The sequence below is a fragment of the Pygoscelis adeliae genome, unplaced genomic scaffold (assembly GCF_000699105.1).
Source record: "Pygoscelis adeliae isolate BGI_AS28 unplaced genomic scaffold, ASM69910v1 Scaffold173, whole genome shotgun sequence".
In the NCBI taxonomy this organism is placed as follows: Eukaryota; Metazoa; Chordata; class Aves; order Sphenisciformes; family Spheniscidae; genus Pygoscelis; species Pygoscelis adeliae.
In genome coordinates this window covers 933377-948254 of record NW_008824409.1, presented here as the reverse complement: position 1 = coordinate 948254, position 14878 = coordinate 933377, and the positions used below count along the sequence as shown (strand labels likewise).

At 38.6% G+C, this 14878-nt stretch overlaps 2 protein-coding genes across 2 annotated transcripts in view; one reads left to right on the top strand and one right to left on the bottom strand.

Moving 5' to 3' along the window:
* The window catches only part of TSR3 (TSR3, 20S rRNA accumulation, homolog (S. cerevisiae)), a 7239-nt gene extending 633 nt beyond the window's left edge, over nt 1-6606 (top strand). The window contains exons 2-6 of the mRNA XM_009320529.1: nt 24-228; nt 1373-1566; nt 2367-2540; nt 3978-4041; nt 4119-6606. Of these exons, the coding sequence (XP_009318804.1) occupies nt 24-228; nt 1373-1566; nt 2367-2540; nt 3978-4041; nt 4119-4266 (785 nt within the window). The 3' untranslated portion in view covers nt 4267-6606. The remainder of the gene's footprint in view (nt 1-23; nt 229-1372; nt 1567-2366; nt 2541-3977; nt 4042-4118) is intronic.
* UBE2I (ubiquitin-conjugating enzyme E2I) overlaps nt 6407-14878 on the bottom strand; it is a 9569-nt gene continuing 1097 nt past the window's right edge. Inside the window, exons 3-6 of the mRNA XM_009320511.1 lie at nt 12011-12083; nt 10259-10368; nt 10006-10085; nt 6407-7071 (exon numbers count right to left, since the gene is read on the bottom strand). Coding sequence (XP_009318786.1) covers nt 7008-7071; nt 10006-10085; nt 10259-10368; nt 12011-12083 — 327 coding nt within the window. The 3' untranslated portion in view covers nt 6407-7007. The remainder of the gene's footprint in view (nt 7072-10005; nt 10086-10258; nt 10369-12010; nt 12084-14878) is intronic.

Here is a 14878-nt window from a genome sequence, read left to right as displayed (position 1 = left end):
TAACGCGCGCCTGCCCTTTTCAGCTTGCCTGGAGGGCGAGGGGGCCGCCCCGCAGGCGAAGTTCCCGTGCCCTCTTGCCATGTGGGAGCTCGGACACTGCGATCCGAAGAAATGCACCGGGAGGAAACTGGCCCGACAAGGGCTGCTCCGAACCCTGCACCTCCGCCAGAGATTCCCAGGCCTCGTCCTCAGTCCTCTGGCTGCTGAGTATGTCTCTCCGGCCGACAGGTAAGTCCCCGGTGAGGCCCGCACCCAGGCGACCTCACCGCCTGTTCGCAAAGCCTGCGGAGGCACAGGCCGCGAGTAAGGGCGCTTGGCCCAAACGCTGCAGGGAGGGATTATCGGGGAGAACGTTTTAACCGCTGATACGTGGCCAAAACTGTGCTACGGAGTCATAGAACCATAGAATAGTTTGGGTTGGAAGGGACCTCTAAAGGTCATCTAGTCCAACCCCCCTGCCGTGGGCAGGGACATCTTCAACTAAATCAGGTTGCTCAGAGCCCCATCCAACCTGACCTGGAATGTTTCCAGGGACGGGACATCCACCCCCTCTCTGGGCAACCTGGGCCAGTGTTTCACCACCCTCAGCGTAAAAAATTTCTTCCTTATGTCTAGTCCAAATGTACCCCCCTTTAGTTTAAAGCCATTCCCCCTTGTCCTGTTGCAACAGGCCCTGCTAGAATAAATTTGACCTTCCTGTTACATCATGTCAATGCATGAACATGAGAAATAGAGCCATTTTATTAAATCAGGTTGACATTTTTACACAGCTGGTACTGGGTGGAAAAAGCATCTGTAGATCCCAGTGAGAAATCAAAGTATGTGGTTTGTAGGTTCATTTGTTCAGAATCACGGGCCTGTAGCTACTGTGTCTTTTATGATGCCATATTCAAGTTCTTAGGCTAGGCAACACGATGCATTAACTAGAAAACTTATTTGGAGGAAACGCTGAGAATTTTCTTCAAACGTGCCTGCAGAATTTTTATAAAGACGTATTTACTCAGAGAAAAGATTAGCCTTCAAAAGCTAGCGGAAAACCTAAATCTGAACTTTGGTGTACTTTTAAGAATGCGAACATTATTAACCACAATCTTCTGTCACATTTTTAAACCTAGAATTTTTCACTTTCAGTTTGAAACATATGGATAAACCTTTTTTGCCACATGCATGTTCGGAGGAAAAGCATGTTATTGTTCTTTCTCACATCTGCATTTTAGATCATTGTAAAACGTGTGCTTTTTGACTGACAAAAGGGGGGGGTTGTATGCGAATTTGTTGCCAGTATAAAGTGGCAATTGTAATTCTCACTTTAACTTATTTTATCAATACAATGATAACAATTTTTCAAATACAGTGATGTTTCTTTTTTCAGGCACATCATTGCTCAGAGCGGAATTGCAGTCATAGATTGCTCATGGGCCAAATTAGAAGAAACTCCCTTTAACAGAATGAGAGGAACTCATCTACGGCTGCTGCCTTACTTGGTGGCTGCAAATCCTGTAAACTATGGTCGGCCCTGCAAGCTGTCCTGCGTGGAAGCTTTTGCTGCAGCTTTTTGCATTGTTGGTAGGCAGTAATGTCTCATGTGAAATATGTTACCACCAATTCTTACATCCTTAATCAGAAGAGATGATCTGCGATAGACTAAACTGTAATGGTGTCCTACTGGTCGTCACTTTGTTGAGTTTGGAATCAGGTTGTCTAGCTTTCTTCCAAGTACTCGTACCTGGTAGCATCGAGGTATCTGTGGGGTGTTCATGTCAGCTAGTTAACAGGACACATATAAACTGATGATCCTGGTTTTGTCAGGATGGCACTTCATGTTAGAAAAACTGTTTAAAAAAGCCCCACAAGACAGAGCGTGACTCTGTAGGCACCTTTGTCTTAATGAGAGATAACAGTTCTCTGTTAATATGGTGGGTTCTGGTTAAGAACAAAAGAAATTGCCCCCTATTGTGATGTTTTGCAAACTCATCACGGAACTTTCTTGACAATTGAAGAGTCATGCTCTACTGCACCGCAGACAACTCTTACCTTCTGAAAATACTGTATGTACAGCTGCTCTCTTTCTGAAGGACTGTGGGAACTAGAGCTTGAATCATTCATTACCTGTACAAAATATTTTTATATTACACTCACTAAAAGATGATGAACTTTTCTTGGCTTCAGTTAGCTATTTCAAGTTAAACTGAAATTTGAAAAGATTTTTAATCTTTTTAAAAGTCTGACTCCCTGAACACTGAAAAGATGCTGGCAAACATCTCACTATTGTAGTGATGCATAGGTATGTACTGAACTTAGAAACCTGTCAGCTGAGTGAAATCTCACACTGAAAAAGAAAACTGATAATTTATTTTCTGTTTTAGGATTCCCAGACCTAGCCACCATTCTTCTAAGGAAATTTAAATGGGGTAAGGCATTTATTGACTTAAACAAAAATCTCCTGGAAAAATATGCAGCCTGTCATTGCCAGGAAGAAGTGCTGAGAGTTGAAAAGGACTTCTTAGCCAGTGTCCAAGAAACAAAAAATGAAGAAATAGGTAAGAAAAAACACAGACACACCACACACACCCTTTTCCTAACTAGTTTCCTTACAGTCTTTTCCTTTAACATCATGAAAATATTGGCAAGGTAGAAGATAAGAGCTTTGTTGGGACGTATTGTTCCGTCTTTATACTGTGTATTCTTCTTATAAGCAAGTTTGCCTATTTTTTTCAACTCAAAAAGATGAAAACGACTAAAGAAATTTAATGCATGCAGTAGTGTATTCACAGCTGAACTGTGGAGCAGCTACCCTGATTAAATTAAGGATACTGCAGAACTAAGGAGTAATAAGAAAATACGGTGCTTCCTCATTTTACAGATGTTAAAAGCAGAGGATGAGTAAAAAGAGTAGTAATTCAGGAGGACTACAAGAGAAATACAGGCATAAAGTCTGACAGCAAGTTAGTTATACATAAAGACCTTTAATGGACATGTTTATATAGTCCCTAATCAAGATGCTTAAAATCAGACCTATAAAGATAATGAAAATAGCTTATAATAAGTGCAGTAGTTTATTCCCAAATTCTTCTGGTAACTTACTGGTATCCCAGTATGTCAGGCTATGTTCACAGGTGAGTGCTTGGTCTCATTCAAGACAGCACCAAAAGAGCCAAATCAAATGGTCAAGAATACGTGAAGAGAGACACTCCTAGTTAATGTTTTCCTTTCACAGTGGTCAAGTCCCATAAAAATACGCCAGGGGATCACACTGTAAGGCTATGGTAGACAGCCTCTAGTTTCTCTGAACTTTGATCTCTTTGCCATGACATGCTAGGCTGAATAAAATAATCCTGTTGTTTGGTGGAAGCCTAACTACCATTAACATTAAACTGAAGACAGTTCTTAAGGGGCAACGCTACTGTGCCAAATAAAGCACGCTTCCACCCACAATCCTATGTATTTTCTGGATGGACTGTAGTACCAAAGCTATCATGCCTTGTTTGACTTTTCTGAGGTAACAGTTCTCCGCAGCTGTGTAAGCCAAAGTAGATCTAGCCCTACCCTTACTCGGCAAGAGCTAAACCTGGACAGCTATACTTCACTTCTCAGTAGACATGAACTAACTAGATAGCCCTTTTAGAACTAAACCATTCTGAGAACATCCATGTTTTCTTACCAAAAGCCTTAGAAACCTAACTGTACAGTCTGACTGACCCTAAAGAGCTACTGAATCCCTTGGGGGGGGGGGCGGGGGGCACAAAGGGCATGGAAAAGAGTGAAAAGACTAGAACGGGGGGGCAGGACTTGGCAGTTGTTTCTCACCTCCCCTGGTTTCTGACCAAACAACTATGGTAAGCTTATCAGAAAGCTGGACCAGACTTCCTATGCCTTTCCCCTCCCTGCCAATAATATTCTCTCAAAATGAAAATGAAGGCAGACCATTAAAATATGCTGCCTTCATCAATGTGTGCCCTTTTTTCTTCTTTTTCCAGATCCGTTTGATATTGACTCAGGAAAAGAATTTTCTAATCCCAACAGACCAATCAATTCCCCAGGGTAATGAAATTTAATTTAAATACTGTTTTTCTTATTATACGTTGTTTTGCTTTTATAATCCTGAAAAATGTTTCCAGACTAGCACAAAGTAATGAAGAATCCGAGGAGGACAGCGTGAGCACTCCAGATGATGCCACTGAAAGCAGTGATAAGAGCAGTCCAGAAGATGATGGTACCGTAAAGTCGCTGCAACAAAAGCCAATAAATCAACTATTTGAAAAGTAAAAAAAAAAAAAAACAACAACAACAACAAAACCACCACATACCACAAGAACATAAAAAAATCCCCCAACGATCCCAAAGAGTTGCAACATCTTGTATAAAGAAATTTTCTTGTTAAGTCTGGCTTGTCCACCTGTAACTTGGTGCTTAGCAAATGCCTTCCTTTAGATGAACCTCAGGCTCTATGTGGGTTTATAGGTCTATTATGCACATAAAGGCTTTAGGTTATTTAATTTTTAGATAATTGTCTATGGAATGCTGATTATTATATAAAGAGCCTGAAGCTTAGTTATGAGTTAAAAAACCCCCTGTATTCTAATCAATGTCTGGAAAGTGGTTTATAGGTATTATTTTTACCTAATAGTACATGAAGTAAACCCTTTTAACTTCTGGGCTATATTGCAACTGGAAAATGTGACTAAGTTGTTGCCCTGTTCAGAGTACCCACTACGTGAGGAGCCTTCTAACTTTCTGCAGGCTTGAACCTGCCATAATGTATTTCTACTACTTCATCTAGTTTAGGGTAAACCAAGCATCAAAGGAAAAAACGCTTCCTGGAATTGTTGTAACATCTCAGTGTGTCTTTTCAGTAACTTTACGTTTTGTTTTTTTATTTACTCTGATAGACCATCCTAAGCAACATACAATGTTTTGGCACTTTATATTCAGAACTGTACCATAAAGTTTCAGGTAACAGGTTCAGCAATGCTATCTGCCTGCATTCTCATTACTTGAAGTGCCACTCTACCAAGTCAGAAATACACATTGTCTGGCCCTTAAAGATTTGAGTCAGAGACTCTCATCAGCACTAGTATCTTAGTTCACTTTTCCATATGCCTGCCAGTTTGTATAGTGAAAGTACAGCTGTTAGCAGTTGTTTTCTGTACGTTTAAATAGAATGCTTTTTTGAGTTTCCAGCACCCAACTGGAACTTATTTAAACCTAAACTTCAGCAATGCTTCAGTAGACTTGGAGCTACTGAGGACAACTCATAGTGTTACTTTCGTATATACAAGTTCTCCAAGTCACAGCAAGATTTTCACCTCTTAACCCCCTTCTACTAGAAAGATTAAATGCTGGCCCTACTGCAGCTAGAATTGGGAGTCACAGCAGCAGTTTTAGTGGTACAAATATTCCATTTCCCTTTAACAAGGAAAAAAAAAAAAAGCCCAGGTAAATGAATTTAACAAGGAATCTTTTCCTTTAACTCAGTTTCTCAGTTACTCACTTTCCCACCCCAAGCATATGGAGTCTTTCCCAAATGAGCTGTTGTAACAAGGATTTCTAGATAGTGGCAAGGAAGCAATCCTACACAAACAACTTTTAAAGGACTGAGAATAATGGAAGGGCATTAGCTATTCCGATTTGGGGAAATGCTTCGATGTTACAAAGCTATTGGAATCAAATGCAGACAAGCAGAACAGATCTGAGAACAGAGCTGTATCACACTTAAGTCTCTAGCAGTAGCCATTTTTTGGTAGCAAAAGCACTGAAGAAGCTACAGCTCAGATGGAACAAAGCTTTTCACACTTCATTTGTTTTGCAGAATGATTTTGACTAAAAAATACAATTAAAAAAGCAGTGAAAGTTTAATAAGAGGGCATATCAGCTTGACATACATGAAAATAACTTACATAATTTAACTGATTTCCTTTACAGAAGGAAACTGTAATTGCATAGAGCACGTCCTTTTCCTAAAAGCTATATACATTGACATACGGAAGGCACAGAAATATTTCTGATAAACAAGTACCATTTAAAATCCCCAGTTGCTGTAGGTCCCCTCGCATTCCTTGGACAGCTTCTATTGCTGTTCATAGTAGTCTAATGCTTGTGTTATTTTATGTTAATGTGGTCACAGCAGTATGTTGATCCTGTTACGCACAGTAAGCACTTGGTCTCTAGTCAGAATTCTGTAAGCTGTTTAAGGAACTGATCAAAGCTGAATAGCTGCAATTACCACTGTGGGCCCAAAGAAAGGCCACACTCATGTTGGGGGCAAGGAAAAGAAACCAAGGCAACATCTAAACAAAAGGTAAGTGCAGCATCACAGGCCTTAAAAACAGGACTTGCACTGAATTGTGTTCAGAGCCATTTAAATGGCAGTCTTTTAATGATTTTAATGAAGATAAATGAAACAAAGCCCTTTATATAAACAGTTTATTTACTCTAAACAGCAACACAGACAGAACGCCATATAAACACAAAGGAAGTGATGCAGAATAAGGATGCTGGCTGACTTTGGATCTCAGAGGCTCTTAAGCAATAACAACCTAGTTTCTGAAAGATAGAAAAACAAATTCAGGGAGGGAAGGGGGTGGAGGGCATGATTTTTTTTTTTTTTAATACAGCCAGCTAGAGGCTAAATATAGTTCTAACATTTTAAAGCATGCCTGCATCAGATAGCAAAGTAACTAGAGATACTAGTGAATTTATAGAAGTATAAAAGTTTATAATTTTACAGCAGTTGAAATACTGACATCAATATTAAAATAAAAGCAAGTTTTACATAACAATCAAAAATACAAAAGACTGAAGGAAGAGACCCTGTATGAAAAAACTGGGGGCAATTCAGCAAATTTAGAACTGTATACAAGTGGCGAATATGGAAAATGGCACACATACAACCCCCTCCCCTAAGTGGATATTAATTGTACATAGCAACATTAGATTTTGCAAAAGTTTTGTAAACAAGTTCTTGCCAAACCAATCCCTTCCTTTTTAAGATGCTGCATGACAGACGCTTATGATGGTGCAAACTTCTTGGCTTGTGCTCGAACCCTCTTTTCATATTCCACTCTGTTTTGGCTGAGTAGAAGAGAGAGAAAGGGTAATTACAGCTTTAGAAATCAGAGGCCATATTACAGAGTTACCGTTCTTTTATTTCTCTTCAATATGAAACTAAGTCACTGCTGAAGGCAAAACCATTAAGTAGGAATTCACTGAATACTACAGTATATTAAAGGCTTTTCTGGATCATTACTCTGATAGTTTCCTCTGGAGGGAAGTAAGGCACTGTTTAACTAGTTACTTCCCAAACTTCATCTGTTGTCAAACGATTGTACTATCTGACTTCATACCATACCAGTCTCTATAACAGGTTTGCGCCTGCTCTTTCTCAAGGCCAGCTGTACCTTACATGCAAGCATTCTTACTCATCTGAACATAAGTTTTCCACTCCCCATGTTAAGACCTGAGATCATTAACAATAAATTCCAGTATTCTAACAGCACAAAGTGGTTGATAGCAGTTCGCTAACGGTGGACTTCATATGATTTTACTGCTTTGGGGGGAGAGGGGAAGCACTCTTTAAGAAACAGGAAAGTGGTAATGGTATGGTAGTTTCAGCCTTTTATCTCTGCAGACCCCTGACTCACAGTGTTTGGTTTATCCTAATCTTCAGTTGAAAAAAAGCTAGCTCAACATTCGAAAAAAACACTGTAGTTCACTAAGTCTAGCATACTTGCTACAGATTGATTAAACAAGCAAGTACTACTTCAAGGAACTGTGACTAGTCATTAAGCCTCAATACATGAAAGGGCAAGTTCTTTGTTTTCTATTCTTGGGCCAACAAGGGATGGTAGTAGCTTAGTAGAGCATCCGTTTACATTCAACACCGTAATTTGTATTAGCTGTCAGAAGTGTCAGTCAAGAGCTAAACAAAAATTTGTTACCATTACTCTTGTGCCAAAGGTAGTTTACAGTGACTAGATTTTGCAGACAGCTTTGCAGTAAACTTAACTTACTTTCAGCTATGAAGGCTTGCTGCAGTAAAAAAAAAAAAAAGAGGCAGCAAATTATATCCTCAGCAGTTGACAGTTTGGGGGGAGGAAGAAGAGATGAAGCCAATTTTGGTCACATCCAATGAACAATTACCAGCAATAGACTGAAAATACTCTAGTTCCTTCTCAAACAAATTTACAAACTTTATTCTAAAATTTGTCTTTAAGTTATATTGCAGTCACATGAGAACACAACCTAGCTGTTAAGTCTCACACCCTCAGAATCCACACAAAAGAATGCCTGCCATAGTAGATTCTGCATGCCTGCAGCAGAGAGGAGGAAGTAGGTTAGCACATTAGGAGTGCTAAAGTTACAGAGCGACAGTACCAAAGCAATCCCTGAGAATGAGAACAAGTCTTCTTATTTTGAAGACAAAGTTTATTCTTGAAGTTTAACAACTTGACTAAAAGACATCTATTTAAACAACACTGCATCTTCCCCAGTGTTTATCAACTATGCCAAATTACAGGTGCATACACAGTCCTGCTCTGTTGAGCTGCTTCTACCAGTTACTCATTAAGTAGTAAGAGAGAGACACTCTCAAGACTGCAGAAATATAGTAAACCATCTGAAATACCATGCATGTCCAAAAGACATGAACATGATAAATGGGAAACCATATATATTTGAAGTAACAAAAACCATGTGTAATACTTTATTCTCAATAGAACTTTTTCCTAGAAGCACTTAGAATAAAGCAGAAACAAGAGTAGTAAAGACTGTTTTTGTACATACATGCGTGTGGGAGGTAATAAAAAATAAAACACTACTTACACATGTATAAAAGTATATTATTCCTGCCCCATATTCCCTCAGAGCAGCTTTTTAAAACAAAAAAAGAAAAAAAGGGGGGGGGGAGGCCTGCCTCATCATTACTGGCTCCCTACAAGCAGCTTTTTTAAAAAAAAAAAAAAAAAAAAAGGGGGGGGGGGGGGCCCTGCCTCATCAGTACTGGCTCCCTACAGCTGTGGCCACCTAACTGTCCTCCATATGCACTCAGTCCCATCAAGTCTTCAGTAGATACTTAAAAAATAACATTGGATTTAACTGAAGGCTTCACTCGAGATGTACTACCCATCCCTATGTTTCCTTTTCACTAGGATCCTATAACAGACATTTTTGACATAGCTTGTATATGAAGTCTCATAAAATGCCATTTTTCAAACTTGGCACTCTCCTGGAGACTTGTTCTTCTGTCCAGAATGGTAATTCCACATTTCCATCTTGGTCATTATTTCAGTAGCTGTCAGTGCCAAAAGCATTTGTTTAAAGTGTTTTGCTCCCCTAAAGATTATAGATCAGCCATCCATTTTTAATGGTGGGAAAATTTTAAGATTAACCCTAAAAAAAAAAAGAGTACTTTTTAGCTCACAAATTATCACCTTTCCTAACCAATGCAAACTTCATTCTGCTAAAGCTACAAGCTTTCTATACTTTTTAACCTATTCTTTCAGAAGATCTAGTTTTCCCAAAATGCCGTATATTTCCCACAGCAATCACAGAAGCTCTCCTTTATCCTTCAGACAGAAGTGCTTACAGGTACCCACTACTGGACAGAAGGAAGTTACTCCTATACTGATGAATGGGACTTGTCACCTAATTCAGTCTTTTCTATTAGTGGTCTCACGAAATCATTATGCCTCATCACTACTACTCAGTTAGCCTTTAGGGGAAAGGATTCTATGTTGGGCTAGAACCAGAATGAGAATCGTGGTCTCACTGAAGGAGTCTTCATGCTTTATTGCTGTTAGAATGCTATTAAAAGCTCCACTGGCCTGTTAACCATGAAGTTACTGTTTTGTTCAAGTTTAGCACAAGTTAGGCATCTCCACAAGATACAGCCATGAAGGTAAGAAAATTCCCCTGATCATTCCTAAAAACATTTGCATGTTATACTATAAGTAATAGACAGCTGTAGGCAATATGACAGCTTTCAAACTGATACGCAAAGATACTTACCAGTAAATTGTGTAAGCCTCTGCTTGAGCTGGGTCTTGAATATTTGGTTCATTTAGAAGTTCTTGTATTCCTAACAAGATCTGTAGAAGAAGGAATAGAAGTAACATAAGCATGGATATTACTAAGAGACATTCAATTAAAAAAACCCTAGAAACCAACTGTAGAAACACACAGTGAACATCTTACATTCACATAAGATAAGCAAGCAAAGCAAATAAAAGGGCTAAGAATATGTCTAAGTACAATTAATGACCTGTTTAATTGTGATTGCTGGCCTCCAGTCCTTATCCTCCTCTAAGATGGAGAGACACACTGTGCCTGAAGGATACACGTTTGGGTGGAATAATGGTGGTTCAAATTTACCTGATGAAGAAGAGAGAATTATTTGCATGCAGCGCTAAGACTAAGATCAGAGAGTTGGTTTAGATCAGTGGAAGAAAAAACAAACAAACCAACCAACCAAAAAAACTGGCCAAAGACACCCCCCCACCCCACCCCTCAAAAAAACCCCACACAGATTTCTGAAGCTAATACTGGTTTTCTTCTTGGCTCAGTCTGCACCTAAAGCAAGACCTCCATCACATCTGTGGTATCGATCCAGGTGGTGTAACACTATCATTGTGACCAGTAATCTTTTGGTTTAGGAATGGAAACTGACAAAATAGTTTGTAGTAGCTTTGTGATAAAGACCTTTTTAAACCAGTCCTGTCTTTATGGCCTCACATACTACTATATGAAGGAAAAATACTGCCCTTCATTCATCTCTTCTCTCCTCACTTTAAAATACTGAAAGTTCCATACAAAGACGACGAAGATTCTAGCATTTTTTCAGTTTCACTTTTCCTTTATGTTAATCAAGATGCACTGAAGAAGAGGAACCAAGTTTAAATTGCAAGACTGACTGAAGGAGTAGGCTTGTGCAGCTCTCCTTCTGCCACTCAATCTATATTCTGGCATTTCTTTAATCTTTACATGACTTAAATGCAACAGCCACCATCTTGAGTAACGTAATGAACACTTGTTTAGCAATATATGGAACATCTACATGTTAGTGCAGTTTTCTAATCCATCTGACATCACAAGTAAGTCTTGCTTATGAGCTGCTCAGTGAAGTTGAGTAGGAACTCAGAAGCTACATTGGCAACGAGTCTTACTAGTCACATATACATCTTATTTTAAGGCACGACAGTTCCTTTAACACTTGCGGGATGCGCTAGTTGGTATTTCTCAAGATATTAATGTTAAATATTTTCTGGTTAAGAAGTATGTTTCCTCTTGTGTCCCACATATTTAGGTGGTAACAAACAAAAGGAATAGCCAAGACAACAGATACAGCTGAAACACTAAAATGAAATGAGAAATGAACTGCTGTCAAAAAAGCCATTTGTAATCACTGTCATTGATTTGAGATGGTAGCCAATTCAAGAACCAAGAAACTAGGCAAAGCAATAGATGTTTTCAGATTTCTAATGCAGCTAAGTTTGAGATGGAATAAGGAAAATTCTAAAACTTAACAAGGAAACTAGGTATCTGAAGATATCTGTTGTACATACTATCAGAAAAAGAATAGATCCATGTTTTAGAGCAAGTCGATGAAAAGGTTAAAGGTGATTGAACTTTTTTTTTCTTCATTATTTTTTCCTGAGTTCTTGGCTTTGAAGACCAACTTAACAGTAAGAACATGCAAAGGGATTTGGTCTAACTACGCCTACCTATTCGTTTCCAAAGAGTGCTGATCAAGCAGCAAGCACTTCAAGTGGTGCTTCTGTCAAACTTAGAGGAAACCCACACAGCAATCCCCTTCCCTCCCAATTTTGTTATATTAAACACTTAACTCATTTCATCACAACTTTCTAAATGCAAAGTGGTGGGTGGGGGAAAAAAAAGAAAAAAGCAACTTTCCGTTAAAAAAAAATCTGTAAGAAAGTAATAACCGTTCATAGAACCCCAAGGACTAGTTTAACACTGTTCTAATAAATCCGTGTTTTTTAGTCATTTTACTTACATTTTGGGGGTGAAGAAGGATAGTCATCCTTGAAAAGCATTCGTAGTTTAAATAAGCCTCCTTCCCATGGTGTCTATAAAAAGTTAAGGTAGAGTTTAGATTACAGCAAGGAAAAGTCAAACTTGTGGAAAAAAGCTTATCAAGAATACAGTTTCTCAGGCAAAGCACAAGACGTCCTTCTGCTACACAGTAGGAAATAGCTGTCCTACACTGTAGCATGCTGTCTAGACTGAGACAAATTATCCTACCTATATAAGGAATTGAAGAAAGAAAACCCTGCTTTTCCACTGCATCACAGGTAGTAAATGTTGCTGAGTCATCAATAGAGTCACGATCATCGCCGATAATTCCATATACAAGTAAAATTTTCGTATTTTGGAGAACAGAATACTTCTAAAGCTTTACATGATACACACGCAATGAGGAAAGGGCCATTATACCCCCACTTAAAATAAGTCTGAGAAGATAGGATATGGATACACCCCTTAAGCACATGGATGTAAATGGCTTCTATTTTGCCTCACGAGAACATGAAAACCACAAATGAACAAAAAATTTGGACAGTACTGTAGTATTGCTACAGTTAATATGAGGTTCACTGGTCTAAACTAACCCTGTCTGCATTTGGTAGCAAGTAGTCTCACAGATTCTATCTCTTTGTGTAACAGAAATTCTAAGAAGCTTTTTATCCCCATTAGAAACTAGGAAGAGCACCAGTAAGAGCACTTCCCATGCTAAAGAGCAGACCAAATAAGACAGCACTACTCAACAGAGCCATATAAACAAGGAAAAACATCTAGCAAAGGACAAAAAGGCTGTCTCAAATATGTACTTGTCATCTTACTTGGAAATAAGGAAAAAAAGCCCATCTTCTGACAAACTGATTTCTGGTAAGAAGTGTAGAAATACATAAAAGTTTATTACATATGTAAAATTCAGACCACTTCTCTGTAACTTGCCCTTGCTATGGAAACACTGCAATGAAAGCAAGTGTTGGGTTCATTCTTTAAAACAAACTGGAGTAAAGATGGTCTCACAAATTATCAGCATAAGTGATCAAATCTTATCCTCAGGGACAGACAGGTATGTTTGAAGACCACCTTAGGAGGAAATCCCTAATTCTTTCCTACCTGAATTATGTGATTTTTAGTGGAAGGAAAAAGAAAAAAAGCAAAAAAACCCCCACCAGAAAAACCCCACCCCAAAAAAGAAAAAGCACTCCATTGTCATTGGTATTTACTGTGCAAAGTCTCAAGCTAGAATAGGAAAAAAAACTTGCTAGAGAATACTAAGATAATGGTGTTTTAAAAAGCAAATGAGTTTGATTACATTTGCTATAGTGTATTTAAACTTGTTCTGAACAGCTGTAGTCAGTTGTCAACAATTAGAAATATCTATTCTCCATACCTTCTCAGAGGAGACAAACTTGTCCATTTTTAGAAGAGAGGAGCCTTCTGATAGAATAAACTTTTCCTATTTTATTTGCTTGCAGTCATAGGGGAAGACAAATAGCTTTTAGTAGTTTCTTCAAGTAGAACACCAGAACAGTCAACAAAAAGTTTTTACTGTCTTTCTGATAGAGTAACACACCATACGGGTGAAAGATAGCAGACACTCAAAAGCCTTACTAAGATAATAATATGACAGCAGTATCATCAAGATCGTATTGTGTTACTGGATAGGTTGCAGACGTTCTTGAGTCAAATTCTAGGTAGTTAACAAGTGATTTGCTGTCAAAAAAGTGAATGGAGATATCCAACCCAGGACTAACACCACTTTACTTCAATTTTTGATCTGGCTGACAAGAAAGCATTTTGGTGGTTTCAACTACTCATCTGTCTCAGGGGAACCAGCTGCAGTACAGCGTGCCTCCAAACACAAAGGCAATAGAGAGCAACTGGTTGGTCTGGTAGAGATGAGCAAGGCATGCTGCTTCTTGTTAAAGAGACAGCATTTTTACTCAAGCGAAAACCCCGTTTTTTTAAATAAATCTCTACCAGGAATCACATGAGCATAACTGATCTTTTCCTGGTGTGATGCATTTTCTAGGAGGCAAGAAGTTGGCTTTAAGAGTCTTGTTTGCTCCATTTTGCAGTTTACAAAACCTTGAAGCAGTAGCATGAAGATTTCACATGGCATGAAGGTTTTACCTAAGTATTTAAAGGTGACATCTTGATAAGGTACATAACTGGCTTTTATGAGGGGTAATCTTGTTTTGGCAGAACGCAAGGGGATGAGTTTTTCCTTACACCATCAAATGACTTTTAGGTGCTTCTTTAAGAACTAACTTGAGTTGTATGGACAACTACCAAAGCATTGAGCTAAGTTACAACCGTAACAGCAATGCCATGTTCAGCATTGAACTGAGGCAGTAGTACAGAACCTGCAGGTTTTGCAGAAGACACTTTGTCTTCTCAGGATCTAAGAAATGAGATCTTAAGGGGACTTAAGCAAGTTGGCAAAACACAGTAGAACAGGTAAAGCAACAAAAGAAGTCACACATCCAATGCAAAACACTAAAGACCCAAAAGAATGAAAAGCATCAAATAATTAATAGTATTATCTCAGAAGAAACAACTGCATCCAATGAATTCAAGAATGATCTCTACATGCTAAGTAACATCTTGAAAAATAGAAACAAGATTCTGCTCAGAATGAGCTGTTATAATGGCAGTGTACAAAATCAAGCTAGTTTCATGCATTGATGATTATTTCCACTTGAAAGTTTGTGTTTGTCCTATCCCCTAGAACCACATCAAGCTGATAAAAATAAACAATTCTGGTCTCTACAGACTTTTTCCTTTCCCTTGTTAGTTTAAGGAAAGGGACACAGAGCACAAGTGAAATCAGATAAAAAGAAACAATGTT